The sequence below is a fragment of the Aquarana catesbeiana genome, linkage group LG05 (genome assembly GCF_042186555.1).
Source record: "Aquarana catesbeiana isolate 2022-GZ linkage group LG05, ASM4218655v1, whole genome shotgun sequence".
NCBI lineage: Eukaryota > Metazoa > Chordata > Amphibia > Anura > Ranidae > Aquarana > Aquarana catesbeiana.
The window spans coordinates 7,299,546-7,318,073 of NC_133328.1; the positions used below are offsets into that span (position 1 = coordinate 7,299,546).

Consider the following 18,528-nt stretch of genomic DNA (forward strand, 5'->3'; position numbering starts at 1 on the left):
TGGCCCTCTGATGTAAGGGGGGCTCTGATAAGGCTCTCAAGTAGGAGGGGACTCTGATGTAAGTAAGACTTTGATGGGGACCCCGAAATAAGAGGGGACTCTGATGTGGACTCTGATGTAAGGGGGAACACTGATAAGGCTCTTAAGGAAGATGAGGGGATTCTGATGAGGACTCTCATGTAAAGAGGACTCTGATGTTGGGGGGGGACTCTGATAAGGCTCTCGGGTAGGTGGTGACTCTGATGGGGACTCTCATGTAATAAGGACTCTGATGTATGGGGGAACTCTGAAGGCTCTCAAGGAAGGAGACACTAATGGGGAACCTGAATTAAGAGGGAACACTGATGGGGACTCTGACGTAAGGGGGACTCTGATAAGGCTCTCAAATAACAGGGGACTCTAATGGGGACCCTGAAGTAAGAGGGAACTATGATGTAAGGGGGGAATCTAAAAAGGCTCTCACGTAAGAGGGGACTCTGATGGGGATTCTCATTTAAAGAGGACTCTAATGTATGGGGGGAACTCTGATAAGGAAGAGGAGACTCTAATGAGGAACCCGTAGTAAGAGGGAACTATGAAGGGGACTCTGATGTCAGGGGGACTTTGATAAAGCCCTTAACTCTCTCAAGTAACAGGGGACTCTGATGGGGACCCTGAAGTAAGGGGGGACTCTGATGGGGACCCCGAAGTAAGGGGGGACTCTGATGGGGACCCCGAAGTAAGGGGGGACTCTGATGGGGACCCCGAAGTAAGGGGGGACTCTGATGGGGACCCCGAAGTAAGGGGGGACTCTGATGGGGACCCCGAAGTAAGGGGGGACTCTGATGGGGACCCCGAAGTAAGGGGGGACTCTGATGGGGACCCCGAAGTAAGGGGGGACTCTGATGGGGACCCCGAAGTAAGGGGGGACTCTGATGGGGACCCCGAAGTAAGGGGGGACTCTGATGGGGACCCCGAAGGGGGACTCTAATGGGGAGCCTGAAGGGGGAATCTGATGGGGAGCCTGAAGTAAGGGGGGGGAATCTGATGGGGAGCCTGAAGTAAGGGGGGGACTCTGATGGGGAGCCTGAAGTAAGGGGGGGACTCTGATGGGGACCCTGAAGTAAGGGGGGACTCTGATGGGGACCCTGAAGTAAGGGGGGACTCTGATGGGGACCCTGAAGTAAGGGGGGACTCTGATGGGGACCCTGAAGTAAGGGGGGACTCTGATGGGGACCCTGAAGTAAGGGGGGGACTCCGATGGGGACCCTGAAGTAAGGGGGGGACTCCGATGGGGACCCTGAAGTAAGGGGGGGACTCCGATGGGGACCCTGAAGTAAGGGGGGGACTCCGATGGGGACCCTGAAGTAAGGGGGGGACTCCGATGGGGACCCTGAAGTAAGGGGGGACTCCGATGGGGACCCTGAAGTAAGGGGGGACTCCGATGGGGACCCTGAAGTAAGGGGGGACTCCGATGGGGACCCTGAAGTAAGGGGGGACTCTGATGGGGACCCTGAAGTAAGGGGGGACTCTGATGGGGACCCTGAAGTAAGGGGGGGACTCTGATGGGGACCCCGAAGGGGGACTCTAATGGGGAGCCTGAAGGGGGACTCTGATGGGGAGCCTGAAGTAAGGGGGGGGAATCTGATGGGGAGCCTGAAGTAAGGGGGGGACTCTGATGGGGAGCCTGAAGTAAGGGGGGGACTCTGATGGGGACCCTGAAGTAAGGGGGGACTCTGATGGGGACCCTGAAGTAAGGGGGGACTCTGATGGGGACCCTGAAGTAAGGGGGGACTCTGATGGGGACCCTGAAGTAAGGGGGGACTCTGATGGGGACCCTGAAGTAAGGGGGGGACTCCGATGGGGACCCTGAAGTAAGGGGGGGACTCCGATGGGGACCCTGAAGTAAGGGGGGGACTCCGATGGGGACCCTGAAGTAAGGGGGGGACTCCGATGGGGACCCTGAAGTAAGGGGGGGACTCCGATGGGGACCCTGAAGTAAGGGGGGACTCCGATGGGGACCCTGAAGTAAGGGGGGACTCCGATGGGGACCCTGAAGTAAGGGGGGACTCCGATGGGGACCCTGAAGTAAGGGGGGACTCTGATGGGGACCCTGAAGTAAGGGGGGACTCTGATGGGGACCCTGAAGTAAGGGGGGGACTCTGATGGGGACCCTGAAGTAAGGGGGGGACTCTGATGGGGACCCTGAAGTAAGGGGGGACTCTGATGGGGACCCTGAAGTAAGGGGGGACTCTGATGGGGACCCTGAAGTAAGGGGGGACTCTGATGGGGACCCTGAAGTAAGGGGGGACTCTGATGGGGACTCTGATGTAAGGGGGGTCTCTGATGAAGCTCTCAAGTAACAAGGGACTCTAAAGGGGACCCTGAAGTAAGAGGGGACTCTGATGCAAGGGGGGACTCTGATAAGGCTCTCAGGTAGGAGGAGACTCTGATGGGGATTCTCATTTAAAGAGGACTCTGATGTATGATCAGGCTCTCAAGGAAGAGGAGACTCTGATGGGGACTCTGATGTAAGCTGAATAGAATAGAATAGAATAGAATATGACCTTCTTCCCAATTTCTAATTTCTCATAGAATAAATTTCGAATTGAACACAATTCAGAGAATTCGAATAAACAAATCGAATTCTGAATATGGAATTAAACGAATTTATGTAAATGACGAATCAAAATGAAATTGGTTCTGCAGATGTCGGAGACGTGGATTGTCACTTTAAACCTCGGAGAGCAGAGGGGGGCGTGGCCTCCACACAGAGCCAATAGCAATCCAACGTTAAATCTTTTTGCGGCTACAACCACAGGACCGGAAGGGGGTTAGTGGGAGAGAAGGATCGGCTACAGACAGCGCAATCGCACCCGCGCTGAACGAAAGTCAATATCTCCAGGCGGTGGAATGCCGTCATTCGGAGACCCGGTGACAATGTTATCACCTCCTCTGTCACACGGCATTGTGTTGGGGGCGCTGCCGAGCAGCATGGGTAAACACTGGCAGGGGGCGTGGTCTGTGAAGGGGGGAGGAATACCGGGGCGGGGTTTGTTTGATGTTATTTTTAGATCCCACGGAGACAATAGACAACCCGATCGATGACACAGATTGAAACATGGGGGGGGGGGGCGATTGTACTAAAGATGTCCAACTGAGACTTCTTTCCTGGACTGGAACGGCTTCCTCTGTTATCACCGCACACTGTGAGCTTCTCTCCATGTGCATTAGAAGCTGCAGCAAGAAATTAGATCTCCGCCTCATTTCCTGGCTGGAGGACATCCAGCATCACCTAGCCCCTTCCTCCCCAGCCTGACTGTCCCTGGCCCCTCCCCTTTCTTCCCCAGCCTGACTGTCCCTGGCCCCTCCCCTTTCTTCCCCAGCCTGACTGTCCCTGGCCCCTCCCCTTTCCTCCCCAGCCTGACTGTCCCTGGCCCCTCCCCTTTCCTCCCCAGCCTGACTGTCCCTGGCCCCTCCCCTTTCATTCATTGGATTACAGTTCTCAGTGCTCAGCCTCACATGTGGGCGTTACCTATGCAAATACAGCCTGCTTGGAAACGCCCACTCCTCCGCCCATCAAGGCCAGTACTGGGACCAGGGCACAGAAGTGGGACTGCGCTCCCCCCCTCCCCCAACTGTTAGTGCATGTCATAGAATGGGTTTACTGCCCCGTGTACATTTTCTGCCCACCCCCCCTCCTCCCTGCTCCGCTGTGCCCAGGGCAACTGTCCCTCCTGCCCCCCCCTTGTCCCATCCCTAATCAAGGCATTTTTGATATTTGCATAACTCCTCCCACTGCTTGCACCAGGGCTGAGGGCTCTTGGGAGGAGTACTGAGGCTGGGTGCTGTGATGACTTCAGGAAGCTCCTCCCACCAGCCATGATCTGCCTGCCTTGCATAGAGAAGTACCGAGACCCAGTGCCTTGGTGAGTGGGTGTCAGTCTGAAGGAGTGGGTGTTCCTAGGCAGGCTGTGTTTAAATAGGTAACGCCCACATGTGATGCCGAGCCTCTGATTTAAGGGAAACAAGACATGTGCGGTCCGTTTTGTTCAGAATCAAAATTCGGATGAATTGCTCCTTATTGTTAAAATTCAGATGCATCTGAATTACAATAGTAATAAATTTGAAACAAATCCGAAAAAAAAAAGAAACTAAATTTGGCCGAAACCAGAATTTCGAATTAGAAATATAAAAGGAATAGACTAGAATATAAAAAAAAAAGAATAGAAAAGAATAGAATAGATTAAAAAAAGAAGAGTATAGAGTAGAAAATAAAATAATTTAATAAAATATAATAAAAAAATAAAAGGAATAGAATGGAAGAGAATAGAAAATAATAGAATAGAAAAAAAAAATAGAAAATTTAAGAAAATATAATAGTAAATAAAAGAATAGAATAGAACAGAAAAGAATAGAATAGAATTCAATAGTATAGATGAAAATATAAAGAATATGTATAACCATTTTCTAAAATATGAGTTTTGAATAGAATAGATTTGAATGGAATGGAGAAGAATAGCATGAAAGAGAACAGAATATAATATAATAGAGTGAAATTTTGAATAGAATAAATCCAAATTCAAACAGAATAGGATAGATTAGAGTAGAAAAGAATAGAATAGAAAATATAATAGAATAGAATAAAATAGAAAGAATATAATGGTTTTCCGAAATTCTAATTTTGAATAGAATAGATTAGAACAGAATAAAAAAAGAATACAATACATTAAAAAGAAAAGCATAAAAGAGAAAATAAATTTAATAAAATATAATAAAAAATAAAGGAATAGAATAGAAGAGAAAAGAACATTTTAAGAATATAATAAAATAGAATAGAATAGAAAACAAAAGAATAGAATAGAAAAGAATAGAATTCAATATTATAGATTAAAATATAAAGAATATGTATAACCATCTTCTGAAATTAGAGTTTTGAATAGAATAGATTAGAATGGAATAGAAAAGAATAGAACAGCATAAAAGAGAAAAGAATATACTAGAATAGAGTAACATTTTGAATAGAATAAATTCAAACAGAATAAAATAGATTAGAATAGAAAAGAATAGAAAGAACATTATAATCTTCCGAAATTTAAATTTTGAATAGAATAGATTAGCACAGAATTAAAAAAGAATAGAATAGAAAGAATAGAATAGATTAAAAAAAGAAGAGCATAGAATAGAAAATAAAATAATTTAATAAAATATAAAGGAATAGAAGAGAATAGAAGAGAATAGAATAGAAGAGAATAGAAAATAAAACAGAATAAAATATAACAGAAAATAAAAGAATAGAATAGAAAAGAATGGAATATAATTAGTATAGATTAAAACATAAAGAATATTTATAACCATCTTCTAAAATCTGAGTTTTGAATAGAATAAATTTGAATAGAATAGATTAGAATGGAATAGAAAAGAACAGAATTGCATAAAAGAGAAAAGAATATAATAGAATAGAGTAACATTTTGAATAGAATAAATCCAAATTCAAACAGAATTGAATAGATTAGATTAGAAAAGAATAGAATAGAAAAAATAGAATAGAATCAAAAAGAAAGAGATTTTAAAATAGAATAGATTAGATCAGAACAAAAAAAGAATAGAATAGAAAAGAATAGAATAGATTAAAAAAGAAGAGCATAGAATAGAAAATAAAAGAATTAAATGAAATATAATAAAAAAAAAAAAAATAAAGGAATAGAATAGAAAAGAATAAAATAAAATATAATAGAAAATAAAAGAATAGAATAGAAAAGAATAGAATGTAATTCAATAGTATGGATTAAAATATAAAGAATATGTATAACCATCTTCTGAAATCTGAGTTTTGAATAGAATAGAGTTGAATGGAATAGATTTGAACGGAATAGAATAGCACAAAAGAGAAAAGAGCATAATAGAATATAGTACAATTTTGAATAGAATAAACTAAATGAAACAAAACAAATGTTTCTTCGTTCTGCACATGTCTACTAAGAGCCAATGAATGAAAAGGGGGCGGACCAAACACAGTCAGGATGTGGAAGAAAGCGCTGAATGATGCTGGACGTCCTCTGGTCAGGAAATGGGGCGGGGCTCTATCTGACTTGCTGCAGCTTCTGATGCACATTGTGAGAAGCTTACAGTGTGCGGTGAAATCAGAGGAAGCCGTTTCAGTCCAGGAGAGGAGCCGGTACAAGACTGAAGGGGAGGTGGGAGAGTTCCCCTTTAAGCCCACATGATGTGGATTGTACCATTATCACAATACAGGGGGGTCATTGAGCGGTCCTTACCTCTCCACCTGCAGGGGTCCCGGAGACTTCATGGTGTCAGACATCACCCAGTTCAGTCCGCTGATCCACATGGTCACCTCCTCCTCGCTGAACGCTGCCGGGAAAACACACAGGGACAATGTGAACGAACGTTCCGGAGAATCCCGGACACCGGAGCCAATCACAGACCGCAGGATCATCCAATGATCGCGGTGTAGGGGGGTGTCACCCCTCCGGAGGGGTGGAAATCATAAGACCGGCACACACAGACATTCAATATTTAATATTTAAGCAAACATTTCATTCAGCCCAGTGGATACTTTGTAGCAATCCGCTATTTTTTTTTTTTAGATGGCGCCGCCCTTTAAAGGGACAGTCCACCAACAATTCATGTTTCAGCTACAGGTGGAGTCAGGTGAGTTCAGGTTTTTTGCACCTCTTCAAGTAAGTGAGGTCTCCCCCCCGGCAATCATCCCCGGTTCTGTTACCAGCACTTAAATATAATAGAAAACACTTCCCCGAGGTGGGGGTCGTTCGGTGCGCTGGCTTGTAGTGTCCTCCTAGCACCCGAGCAAACATATAGGGGGAAAAAATCCGGCAACTCCATCTTTCAGAATAAATGAGTCTATTCATCCAGGTGTAGTACTGTACATAATAATAATACCGAGTTTACGCATTTCAGTGTGTAGACTGAACAATTTGCGGACCGCATAACGCCATTACACAGCGGCAAAGCAGCTCTCCTGTGCCGGATCACATACCTAGTACATGATCTGCCACTTCCGGGGAGGGGGCTCACCGCTGGTGCTGTGATTAGCACTTACAAAAAGGAGTAGTAAAAAGAGTGGTTCGCCCAGGCGGCATAACAAGCGCCCGTTCTCATCAAAGTCGCGATGACGTCAGAGCGTCAACCTCCCGACGTACGGTTCGTCTATAACTGACGTCTTCTGGGGAACGTCGGGAGGTTGACGCTCTGACGTCATCGCGACTTTGATGAGAACGGGCGCTTGTTATGCCGGCCGGCGAACCACTCTTTTTACTACTCCTTTTTGTAAGTGTACTACTTTTTATATAATAAATCTTTGTGTATCGGATTTACACTATGGCCACCTTTCTTATTCTGAGTTCGGGTTGCTCTATGAACTACCATGCATCACACTTCCCTAGTCACGCTGGACACGGAGAAGCTGCATCATCCGTTGTGCATTCTGGGCCCCGGACCACATACAAGCCTTGATAGCTTGCTTTCTGGTAAGCGTGAATTTCATGTGGTGGCGGATCACTAGAAGTGGTGTTTATCTCAAGTTTTCTACACTTATTTTCACTGTGAATCATTGAGGGAATATGCCTTGGGACTTTTTTCACTTTTATGGAAGATTTTATGGATCTCCCATCCTATCAACTCTGTTATGCATGATTGATTTTTTTGCACTCACCTATTTATGTTATATATTTATATTTATGTTATTTATGTTTTTTTCTGTTTACCGGTCAATGGATGACACCCACCGGTCAATGGATGACACCCGCCGGCCAATGGATGACAGCCGCCGGCCAATGGATGACACCCGCCGGCCAATGGATGACACCCGCCGGCCAATGGATGACACCCGCCGGCCAATGGATGACACCCGCCGGCCAATGGATGACACCCGCCGGTCAATGGATGACACCCACCGGCCAATGGATGACAGCCGCCGGCCAATGGATGACAGCCGCCGGCCAATGGATGACACCCGCCGGCCAATGGATGACACCCGCCGGTCAATGGATGACAGCCGCCGGCCAATGGATGACACCCGCCGGTCAATGGATGACAGCCGCCGGCCAATGGATGACACCCGCCGGTCAATGGATGACAGCCGCCGGCCAATGGATGACAGCCGCCGGCCAATGGATGACAGCCGCCGGCCAATGGATGACAGCCGCCGGCCAATGGATGACACCCGCCGGCCAATGGATGACACCCGCCGGCCAATGGATGACACCCGCCGGCCAATGGATGACACCCGCCGTCCAATGGATGACACCCACCGGCCAATGGATGACACCCACCACCCGCTAATCAGCAAGGGGAAGGACAGAACAGAACTCTGTGAATATAAACAACGCAGAGCTCCATCCTGCCAGCTGGGATGTGCCGTTTTTTTTATTTCCCTGCAAAGCACTTCCCTTAGTGAAAGCACCTCACACAGTACACACAAACACTGGCTAGGCACACATGTAACCCTTTGATCGCCCCTAGATGTTAACTCCTTTCCAGCCAGTGCCATTAGTACAGTGACAGTGCATATTTTTAGCACTGTCAAAATATTGGTTTTTTTTTTTCAAAATTGTGGCTCTTTTTTTTGTTTATAGCACAAAAAATAAAAACCGCAGAGGTGATCAAATACCACCAAAAGAAAGCTCTATTTGTGGGGAAAAAAACAACATAAATCTATTTGTGTACAGCGTCGCACAACTGCACAATTGTCAGTTAAAGTAACGCAGTGCCGTATCGCAAAAAATGGCCTGGTCATAAAGGGGGGTACAATTTCCGGAGGTCAAGTGGTTAATCATAGGCCATGATTACGGCTACACGCCGAAACGCGTAAGCCCTGTATTATTTTTTTACTACACCTGAGTAAATAAACTAATTGATTGCGGAAGATCGAGCTGCTGGCTTTTTTTCCACCTGTTGCCACCTACCTGGAAGTTTTGGGATTCCCATCTGCTTTGGGGTGCTTTCCACGCCCCCAAGACAGGTTCACTCTAAACTTTGTTGAATGCCCCTCCCCCCTTTATTTTTTTTTTTTGGGGGGGTGGAGTAACACCCTCTGCCAGTTGTTTTGCTGAGATTTCCCTTCACTTCCTATCCTGGAGACACAACAGGAAGTCTTTCTAAAGTGAGGCAGACAGTTATCGCTGCACCAGGTGTCCCCACTGGAAGATTTGCCCTCTGTTCCTGTTCCGGTGACAACTAACATTTTTGGATTTTTCACTTCCTGTCACTGACAATGCTCACCGGTCAAATAGAGAGCAGGGAGGGACACAGGCAGCAATAAAACCCCGACAGGGGTTCTAATCCCTCTCCACTCTATACAATACCAGGATAAATCAGTGTTGTCTTTAGATACATTCCGGGGGGGGGGGGGGGATTTTGTATACAACAGAAAATATCAGACGCCGGCCGCGGAATTTTATTTTTTTTTACATGCGAAACGCCAAGAAAACAAACATGAATTTTCCTCCACTTCCCGAATACGTTCAAAAGTCCTTCAATGGATTTCCAGGTTCACCCAGTTTTGTTGGATTTTAGAATTGGGGAAAAAAAATAAAAATAAATAAAAACTAAGCAAAAGAGAGACGAACTCCGCAGGCAGGGGGCGGGGTCACCTAGGGGGGCGGGGTCACCTCTGATTCTAGAAATTGTCAATATAAGAAAATAATTGGACCAGTTCAGCTCGATTTTTTCACGATCGCAGGAAAGAGAACCAGAAGAGAGCCAATAATATGAACCCCTAACCTTAGTATTAAACCTCTAACACTAATCTTAACCCCCAACACTAATATTAACCCCCAACACTAATATTTAACACTAACACTAAAATTAACCCCCAACTCCTAACACTAATATTAAACCCCTAAACCATAACACTAATATTTAACCCTAACCCCAATATTAACCCCTAACATTAAACCCTAACACTGATATTAACCCCCAACCCTAATATTAACACCTAACTTTAATATTAAACCCTAACCCATAACACTAATATTAACCCCTAACCTTAATATTAAACCAGAACACTAAAATTAACCCCTAACTCCTAACACTAATATGAACCCGAACCCCTAACACTAATATTAACCTCTAACCTTAATATTAAACCCTAACCCCTAACACTAATATTAAACCCATAACTCTAATATTTACCCCTAACCCTAATATTTAACCATAACCCCAATATTAACCCTTAACATTAAACCCTAACACTGATATTAACCCCTAACACTAATATTAACCCCTAACCTTAATATTAAACCAGAACACTAAAATGAACCCCTAACTCCTAACACTAATATTAAACCGCTAACCCATAACTATAATATTAACCCCTAATCCTAATATTTAACCCCTAAACCAAAACACTAATATTTAACCCCTAAACCAAAACTCTAATATTAACCCCTAACACTAATATTTAACCCCTAAACCAAAACACTAATATTTAACCCCTAAACCAAAACTCTAATATTAACCCCTAACACTAATATTAAACCCCTAACCCATAACTATAATATTAACCCCTAACACTAATATTTAACCCCTAAACCATAACTCTAATATTAACCCCTAATACTAATATTTAACCCCTAAACCATAACTCTAATATTAACCCCTAACACTAATATTTAACCTCTAACCCCAATATTAAACCCCAACACTAATATTTAACCCCTAACCCTAAAATTAACCCCTAACTTTAATATTAAACCATAACACTAAAATTACCCCCTAACTCCCAACACTAATATTAACCTTAATATTAAACCCTAACCCATAACCCTTAAATTAAATCCTAACCCCTAAACCCAATATAACCCCTAACACTAATATTAATCCCTAACCCTCATATTAATACCTAATGCTAACCCCTAATCCTAATATTTAACCCTAACACTAATTGACCCTTAACCCTCAATTTAACCCCTAACTCTAATATTATCCCCTAACCTAACAAAACAATAATAAAATAATAAACAATTTACAAAGTAAATAATAATAATAATAAATGACCTCCTAACCTTATAGGACCCCTTACAAAAAAAAGTAAATAAAAATTGAAACCAATAACATTAAATATTTTATAAAAAGTGGATGAAAAAGCTGTAAAAACATAACAACTAAATGATGACACGGATGATATTTTTCTCTATTGGCTGATTAAAAATCTCCAAATCGCTGCAGACAGACACTCTACAATCGCTCAATAACGCAACGCTCAGGTGTGAAGGACGCCTAAGTGCCTTAGCTTTTCAGAGGGCATGTGACCAGCGTTGAGGGGGGGAGGGGGGTTGCGCCTGTGTGTTTCCTGTGATGGTGGCTGGGTCCCATTCACTTGGATGGGATGCATTTGGCCGCCTAATTGTCGCCCGCAGCAGCTCAGCGAGAAAACCGCAGCTCAACCCCCTGATTTTATCATGTGACTGACCCTCCCCCTCCCCCCACACAGAGGATTTCTATTCCCCTCACAGCCGCTGCCGACTGGCCGGTGATCCGGGATGAGGTCATAGTGGTGAACGCCACGCCCACAACTCACCCGATATAACTCAGTGAGGTCTGCCCCCTCCCCCGCACTGTCCTATATATAGGGAACCGGTCATGGCGACCTCCTGAAAATGCAAATTTTCTGGCTGCGTCACCGACCCGCATCGCAGCCACTCGCCCCGAATCAATCCTCAACTCCAGGATGGAGCTGGGAAAGGGGTTAGAGCCTCTGTTGGGGTGTCCCTCCCACCAGTGTCAGGGCAGGAAGTGATGACAAATGTCTGCATTGGGGACACAGGTCAAAACACACACTGTATATAGGAGAGCGGGGGAGGGGTTACTACTAAAAGCAGCATTTTTTTATAGGTGTCTGTGACTTCCTGTTCTGGTGACAACAACCCCCCCCCCCCTCATTTCCTGTATGGGTGTCACAGAGACGGGTTGTAAAATAAAATCTCCCCAATGGAGTCACAGAAAGTTTTTGATAGAGTGGGGAAGAGTTAAAAATTTCTGTGTCTCCATTGGGGAGATTCCATCCTCCTTCCTGTTCCTGTGACACCCGTACAGGAAATGGAGGGGTGGGGCTGTCACCAGGACAGGAAGTCACAGACACCAATAAACACTCCAGCCAGATTGTTCGCTTTTGAGTGGGAAAGAGTTACAATTTATAGCAAACTGGCTGCAGTTTTTTTATTGGTTTCTGTGGCTTCCTGTCCTGGTGACAACCCCGCCCACCCTCATTTCCTGTAGGGGTGTCACAGGGACAGGATGTAAAATGGATCCCCTTAATGGGGTCACAGAGAGAATTTTTTAACGTATTCAAGCTCCATTGAAAACTAATAATCTGGCTGGAGTTTTATTTGGTGTCTGTGACTTCCTGTCCCGGTGACAACCCCACCAACCCTCATTTCCTGTATGGGTGTCACGGGGACAGGAAGTGCTATAGAATCTCCCCATTGGGGTCACAGAGAGACATTTTAACTTATTTCCACTCCATTGAAAAATAACAGTCTGGCTGGAGTTTTTATTGGTGTCTGTGACTTCCTTTCCTGGTGACAACCCCATCCTTTAATTTCCTGTATAGGTGTCACGGGGACAGGAAATAAAATGTAATCTTCACAATGGGGTCACCGAGAGAAATGTTAACTCTTTCCCGCTCCATCGAAAACGAACAGTCTGGCTGGAGTTTTAATTGGTGTCTGTGACTTCCTGTGCTGGTGACAGACCCACCCCTCCATTTCCTGTATGGGTGTCACAGGAACAGGAAGTAGGATGGAATCTCCCCAATGGGGTCACAGAGAGAAATTTTAACCTGTTCCCTCTACTATGAAAGCTAACAATCTGGCTGGAGTATATATTGGTGTCTGCGACTTCCTGTCCTGGTGTCCACCCTCCTCATTTCCTGTACGGGTGTCAGAAGAACAGGAAGGTAAATGGAATCACCTCAATGGGGTCACAGAGAGAAATTTTAACTTTATCCTGCTCCAACAAAAATTACCATCCTGGCTGGTGTGTTTATTGGGGTCTGTAACTTCCTGTCCTGGTGACAACCCCACCCCTCTTATTTCCTGTATGGGTGTCACGGGGGACAGGAAGTAAAATGATTGGTCACATACCGGCCACACTGAGGGTCTTCAGCCTGAAGTCGGCTCCATACAGGATGATGAAGCAGAGGGTGGAGTCCAGCTTGCGGGCGTCTTCCGGGTATCGCTCAAAGTCCCTCGAATTCTTCCCTGGCCGGATCTCTTTTATCTCCCGAATATCAACTGAAAAGAGAAGAGAGAAGAAGAGACACAAATATTACTCTGAATCCAGAACGATCCACCGAACAGGGAGAGAAGGAAGAGTCACTCCCTGAACAGAAATCCAACCTGAAGTCTTACTCCATTCGCTGCAAAGTCACAATTCTTCTGTTACATAATGGGCACAGTGGGTGTACAGACCCGGGAACTCAGCACAGGGATGGTGAGAACCCCTCATAATGGGCACAGCGGTTGTACAGACCCGGGAACTCAGCACAGGGATGGTGGGAACTCCTCATAATGGGCACAGCGGTTGTACAGACCCGGGAACTCAGCACAGGGATGGTGGGAACCTCTCATAATGGGCACAGCAGGTCTACAGACCCGGGAACTCAGCACAGGGATGATGGGAACCTCTCATAATGGGCACAGCAGGTCTACAGACCTGGGAACTCAGCACAGGGATGGTGGGAACCTCTCATAATGGGCACAGCAGGTCTACAGACCCGGGAACTCAGCACAGGGATGGTGGGAACTCCTCATAATGGGCACAGCGGATGTACAGACCTGGGAACTCAGCACAGGGATGGTGGGAACCCCTCATAATGGGCACAGCGGGTGTACAGACCTGGGAACTCAGCACAGGGATGGTGGGAACCTCTCATAATGGGCACAGCAGGTGTACAGACCCAGAAATATCATGTGGATCCTCTGGCTTCAGTAATGACTGACCCGGAATACAATGTACAGATGAGGACTCCTCTCTGATCTCTGACTATGGCTGCCTGTTGTTTCTGGTCAGTAGGGGGGAGGGGAGCCCCGTATGACAGGTGCTCTTTGTACAGATGCTGGATGTGGTCACTCCAGAAAACAATGGGGTCCTCGGCCTCCACGCCGCACCCGTCTGCCAATCCCTTCTCAGAGAACGATTTTTTCTAGATAACAGAGAATTGTTCTCCATTGTAACACTCCCAGGAAAGACGGTTCATAGCGGAGACAAAGGAGCCTCATTATTCCCAATAATGATTGTTAGTGGAGCGCCAACGCCTTCCGAAATACGCCCCACACCGGGCGACCCTTCCACCGCCTCGTCTGACCCCACCCCCACACCGGACAACAAGCCAATAAAGACCCAAATTACTATCTATTCTTATTCTGTATGTATGGAGATTTTTATTTGTAAAAAACAAACAAGATACATAATAACAAACTAACTGACTGAAAAGAACAAAAATACAACAATTACTGACATGTTGTTTAGGTCAAAAACTTAGCAGTTAAAGGGCATCAATAGTAATAAATGTGACAATAAGACTCCTTTCCATAAATCTATACTTCTCCAACATTCCATTATAAGTCAGAATCGGAGTCACTCTGCTGACTACCAGTTTCCATATCAGATTCTGTGGATCCAGGATCAGGGGGCGGACGCCTTTTAGTGGGCGGGTCATCCTCTGAGCCAATCACATACTCCTTTTCCACTCTTTTTAATTCCTGCTCCAGTTCCTGGGCCCCCAGAGAATAGGAGTCAGCATCCGAATCTGATAACGCTTCATACCTATTGGTGGAAAGTGCCGTACCCACTTCTGGTGCCCCTTTCACTTTTTTAGCTGGCTTCTGCACTAATGTCCAGTCACTTTCGGGTTTACGGGTAGATTTATCTTTTTTCATATTCCTCCTCTTCTGACCAGTGATCTTCACAGAGACAGGAACTGGAACAGAAGAGGAATGTGGGGCCGGCTGCTCCTCAGCCTGCTGAACACTGTCCGCCCGCCCGGGAGTAGTCTCCTGGACCTCCGGGACCACCTCCTCCCTAGTCAATACAGCCCCATTCATTAAAGCTTCCTCCTCTAGTTGTTCTGCTGCAGCCAACAATTCATTGTCTGCAGATTCCCCATCCTTATTATGGAAGGCCTCCGGGCAATCCCTATGGAAATGGCCAAGCCCACCACACAGATTGCACTTAACCTTCTCACAGGTAGAACTGATGTGGCCAACCTCCCCACAAAGATTACACTTCAGGATCGTACAAACATTCGCCACATGGCCAGATTTACCACATTTATAACATAACCTGGGCTGACCTGCATAGAAGCAAACTCCTCTCTCCCGCCCAATGAAAAAAGAGTTTGGTAGGTGATGGGTAACATTGTTACTTTGCCTCAACTTAACAAGAACCCTCCAACCACCCGTCCAGATCCCATCACTGTCTTTAGTTTTTGTCAACTCAGAAACCATTTCACAATGTCTTCTGAGCCAGATGACAACATCCTGGGGGGGCACAGACTCATTCCAGAACATGATGGTAACATTTGCTGTGTCAGGTTTGGAGATGGGAATAAAGATGAAATTCCTCCAACCCTCTTTGTCCCGCAAACCACTGAAACTGGCCCAGAACCGGTCTAAGTCAGACATGAGCTTAAAGCTGACATCATAACCTTGTCTGTCAGGGAGATTGATGACTGCCAGTATGTCTGCAGGAGCAAACCCCATCTGATGACACAGCAACTCCCTTACTACAAACCTCCTATCAGGGAGCTCCTCTCTGGAACCCCTATGCTTCAATCTGACCACATTCCTTCTCTTAAAGGCCTGACCAGTATAATTGTTACTGGTGGAAAAAGAAGGGGCCCCACGGCTCCAGGCATTCCGAGGAGGGATATGACCAGATGGACCAGCATTCCCTTGTGGAGCAGGTGGTGGATCCACCAAAGGGGGGAAATCCTGAGAGTTATTCTGAACTGACTCCTCCATCGCTACATTCTCAGAGCCCTCAGACTGCTGATGACCCCATTCAGATATACCAGCATTGATAACATCAGGATTATTCACCACATCAATATTAGTGACATCATCACTGCACCTCATATCATCATTACTAGTTACCCCAGTGTTACTCCCCCCATGAACATCAGTCACCCCAGCATGGCTCCCACCATGAACACCAGTCACCCCAGCATGGCTCCCACCAGCATGGCTCCCACCATGAACACCAGTCCCCCCAGCATGGCTCCCACCAGGAGTACTAGTGGCAGCAGCACTGTTCTCACAATCCATGTGCTGGGAGTCCACCATGTCACTCCTCTGAGTCTCCTGTACTGTGAATGTCTGCTGGGTTATACTGATGTTCCCACCACCCTCCAGAGCTGGAAGTCCAGCAGGAGGATCTACTCCAACCTCACTGTCCTCCAGAGGCTGCACAGTCTTCCCTTCAGGAGACACATGTGGTGGCTGCGTGCGTTGGACCGAATCCCCAGAGTCTGACTCTGTAGAAGACTCAATCCTTTCACTCAATCCCGCCTCAAATCGATCACGATTGTGGTACACCTCCGCCACTGGTCCCAGTTCTTCCAGAACAGCATCAATGTCCTTTGACACGCCGGCCAGTTCAATGCCCAGGGAGTTCAGTTTGCTGTCATATAAAATTTCCTTCTTGGGGTTGGCAGCTTTAAGTCTATAAACACATTCAATCTGCTTCTGGATCCTAGTTTTGGCTTTTCTCAGGGACTCCATTCTTTTTACAAGGAAAGGAATCTTGTCAGCCAGGTGCAGCGCAGGTTCAGACTTTAACACTTTCTGCTTCGCGGCTGCAGGACGCTTGAAATTCTTGTCCACCTTCCCATTACCAGTGCTGGGCTGAGGGTCTCTGCTGGGTGTAGATGGTTTCACTGGGGCGGATTGTGGAAAATTATTACCACCCTCCTCTTTATTCTGCGGCAACTTAGAGCGCGATGAACGTCCCTGGCCGCTGTCCACCATTACACACTGTTGTAAGTTCTCTTTAATGGTTTTCTGTTCTAAGGAAGTTCTGGTGTATTTGCGAGGAGTACTGGGAGAAACCGATGTCTCTGCTCCACTCTGAGCTCTATGAGCTGCACTCTGCTGAGCTTGCTGTGGTTGTAATGGCTGACTGGATTGGATCACGCTTCCGGAACTTGGACTGTACTGGGTGGTATTAGTAAGTTCCTGGACTGAATGAGCCCCACTCTGAGGGGTTTGCATTGAATGTAATGACTGGCTGGATTGAGTTGCACTTCCAGAGTTTGGACTGTGCTGAGTGATAATAACATGTCTCTGAACAGACTGAGCTGCACTGTGCTGGGCTTGCTGGGCCTGCAATGGCTGGCTGGACTGAGAACTCTTTTGCTGAATAACATCACCAGACTTCCTCTTATCAGTATTATCGGTACTTTTTATACAAACATTTCCATGTCTACTTACAGTCTCTGCAAGTGTCTTCCCATTCCCAGAGCTCTGTCCTCCGGCTTCACCTCCAACCACAGCTTCACCTGACAGTCCTTGTGTAGGCCGGAAAGCCTGGGACTCTCCTGAGAGAGATCCCCGCCCAGGGGAGCCCAACTCTGGGCTTGTACGAGACATCAGAGGAGCTCAGCACCACACAGACTTCAGCTGCTCCACAAGCAGCCACACCCTCTGCACAGTACTACTTCTCTTGTCCTGTATGTCGGGTGCAATTCTCGGTATCTGTTCTTATTCTGCATGTATGGGCTCTGCACAGTACTACTTCTCTTGTCCTGTATGTCGGGTGTAATTCTCGGTATCTGTTCTTATTCTGTATGTATGGACTCTGAATGAATGAATGAATGATTTGTATAGCGCTGCAAATGCGAACTCAAGGCGCTCGATCTCTCCTGTGTTGTCCAGCTTCTTAAAAGAGGTAGGTCTTGAGTTTCTTCCTGAAGGCCTGATGGTTTTCTTCCATGCGGATGGGAGTAGGTAGAGCGTTCCATAGCCGTGGTCTTTGGACTGCGAATCTTCGTTCTCCTTTTGTTTTGTAGCGGGTTTTTGGAATAAGGAGGAGGTTTTGGTTTGAAGATCGAAGACTGCGATTGGGTGTATAGTGCTTTATTTTCTCGCGTAGGTATTGAGGAGTTTTTCCATGTATACATTTGTGAGTGAGGCAGAGGGTCTTGAAGGTAATTCGGTTCTTTACGGTTAGCCAATGTAGGCTCCTCAGGGAAGGGGAAATGGATTCCCATGTTTTTTTTCCTGTTAACAGTCTTGCCGCCGTGTTCTGGATGAGTTGCAAGCGCGCAAGCTGATATTGGGGTAGTCCTATGTAGAGGGAGTTTGCGTAGTCGAGTCGGGAATTGATGATTGTTCCAACTACTGCTGCTTTGTCCTCTTCTGGGATGAAGGGGATGAGCCTACGTAGCAGGCGGAGGAGATGGTGAGATTGGCTGACTACTGATCCTTTTTGTGCATCCATTGACATTTCTGAGTCAAAAATGACTCAGAGACTCTTGGCTTTGGTGCTTGGAGAGATGGTCTGTCCAAA

General features: G+C 46.2%; 1 protein-coding gene across 2 annotated transcripts in view; it reads right to left on the reverse strand.

Moving 5' to 3' along the window:
* The window catches only part of LOC141144060 (1-phosphatidylinositol 4,5-bisphosphate phosphodiesterase gamma-1-like), a 165,991-nt gene that overhangs the window by 103,940 nt on the left and 43,523 nt on the right, over positions 1-18,528 (reverse strand). For both annotated transcript variants that reach the window (XM_073629419.1, XM_073629418.1), the window contains exons 2-3: positions 13,104-13,253; positions 6,258-6,351 (exon numbers count right to left, since the gene is read on the reverse strand). In XM_073629419.1, coding sequence (XP_073485520.1) covers positions 6,258-6,351; positions 13,104-13,253 — 244 coding nt within the window. The remainder of the gene's footprint in view (positions 1-6,257; positions 6,352-13,103; positions 13,254-18,528) is intronic.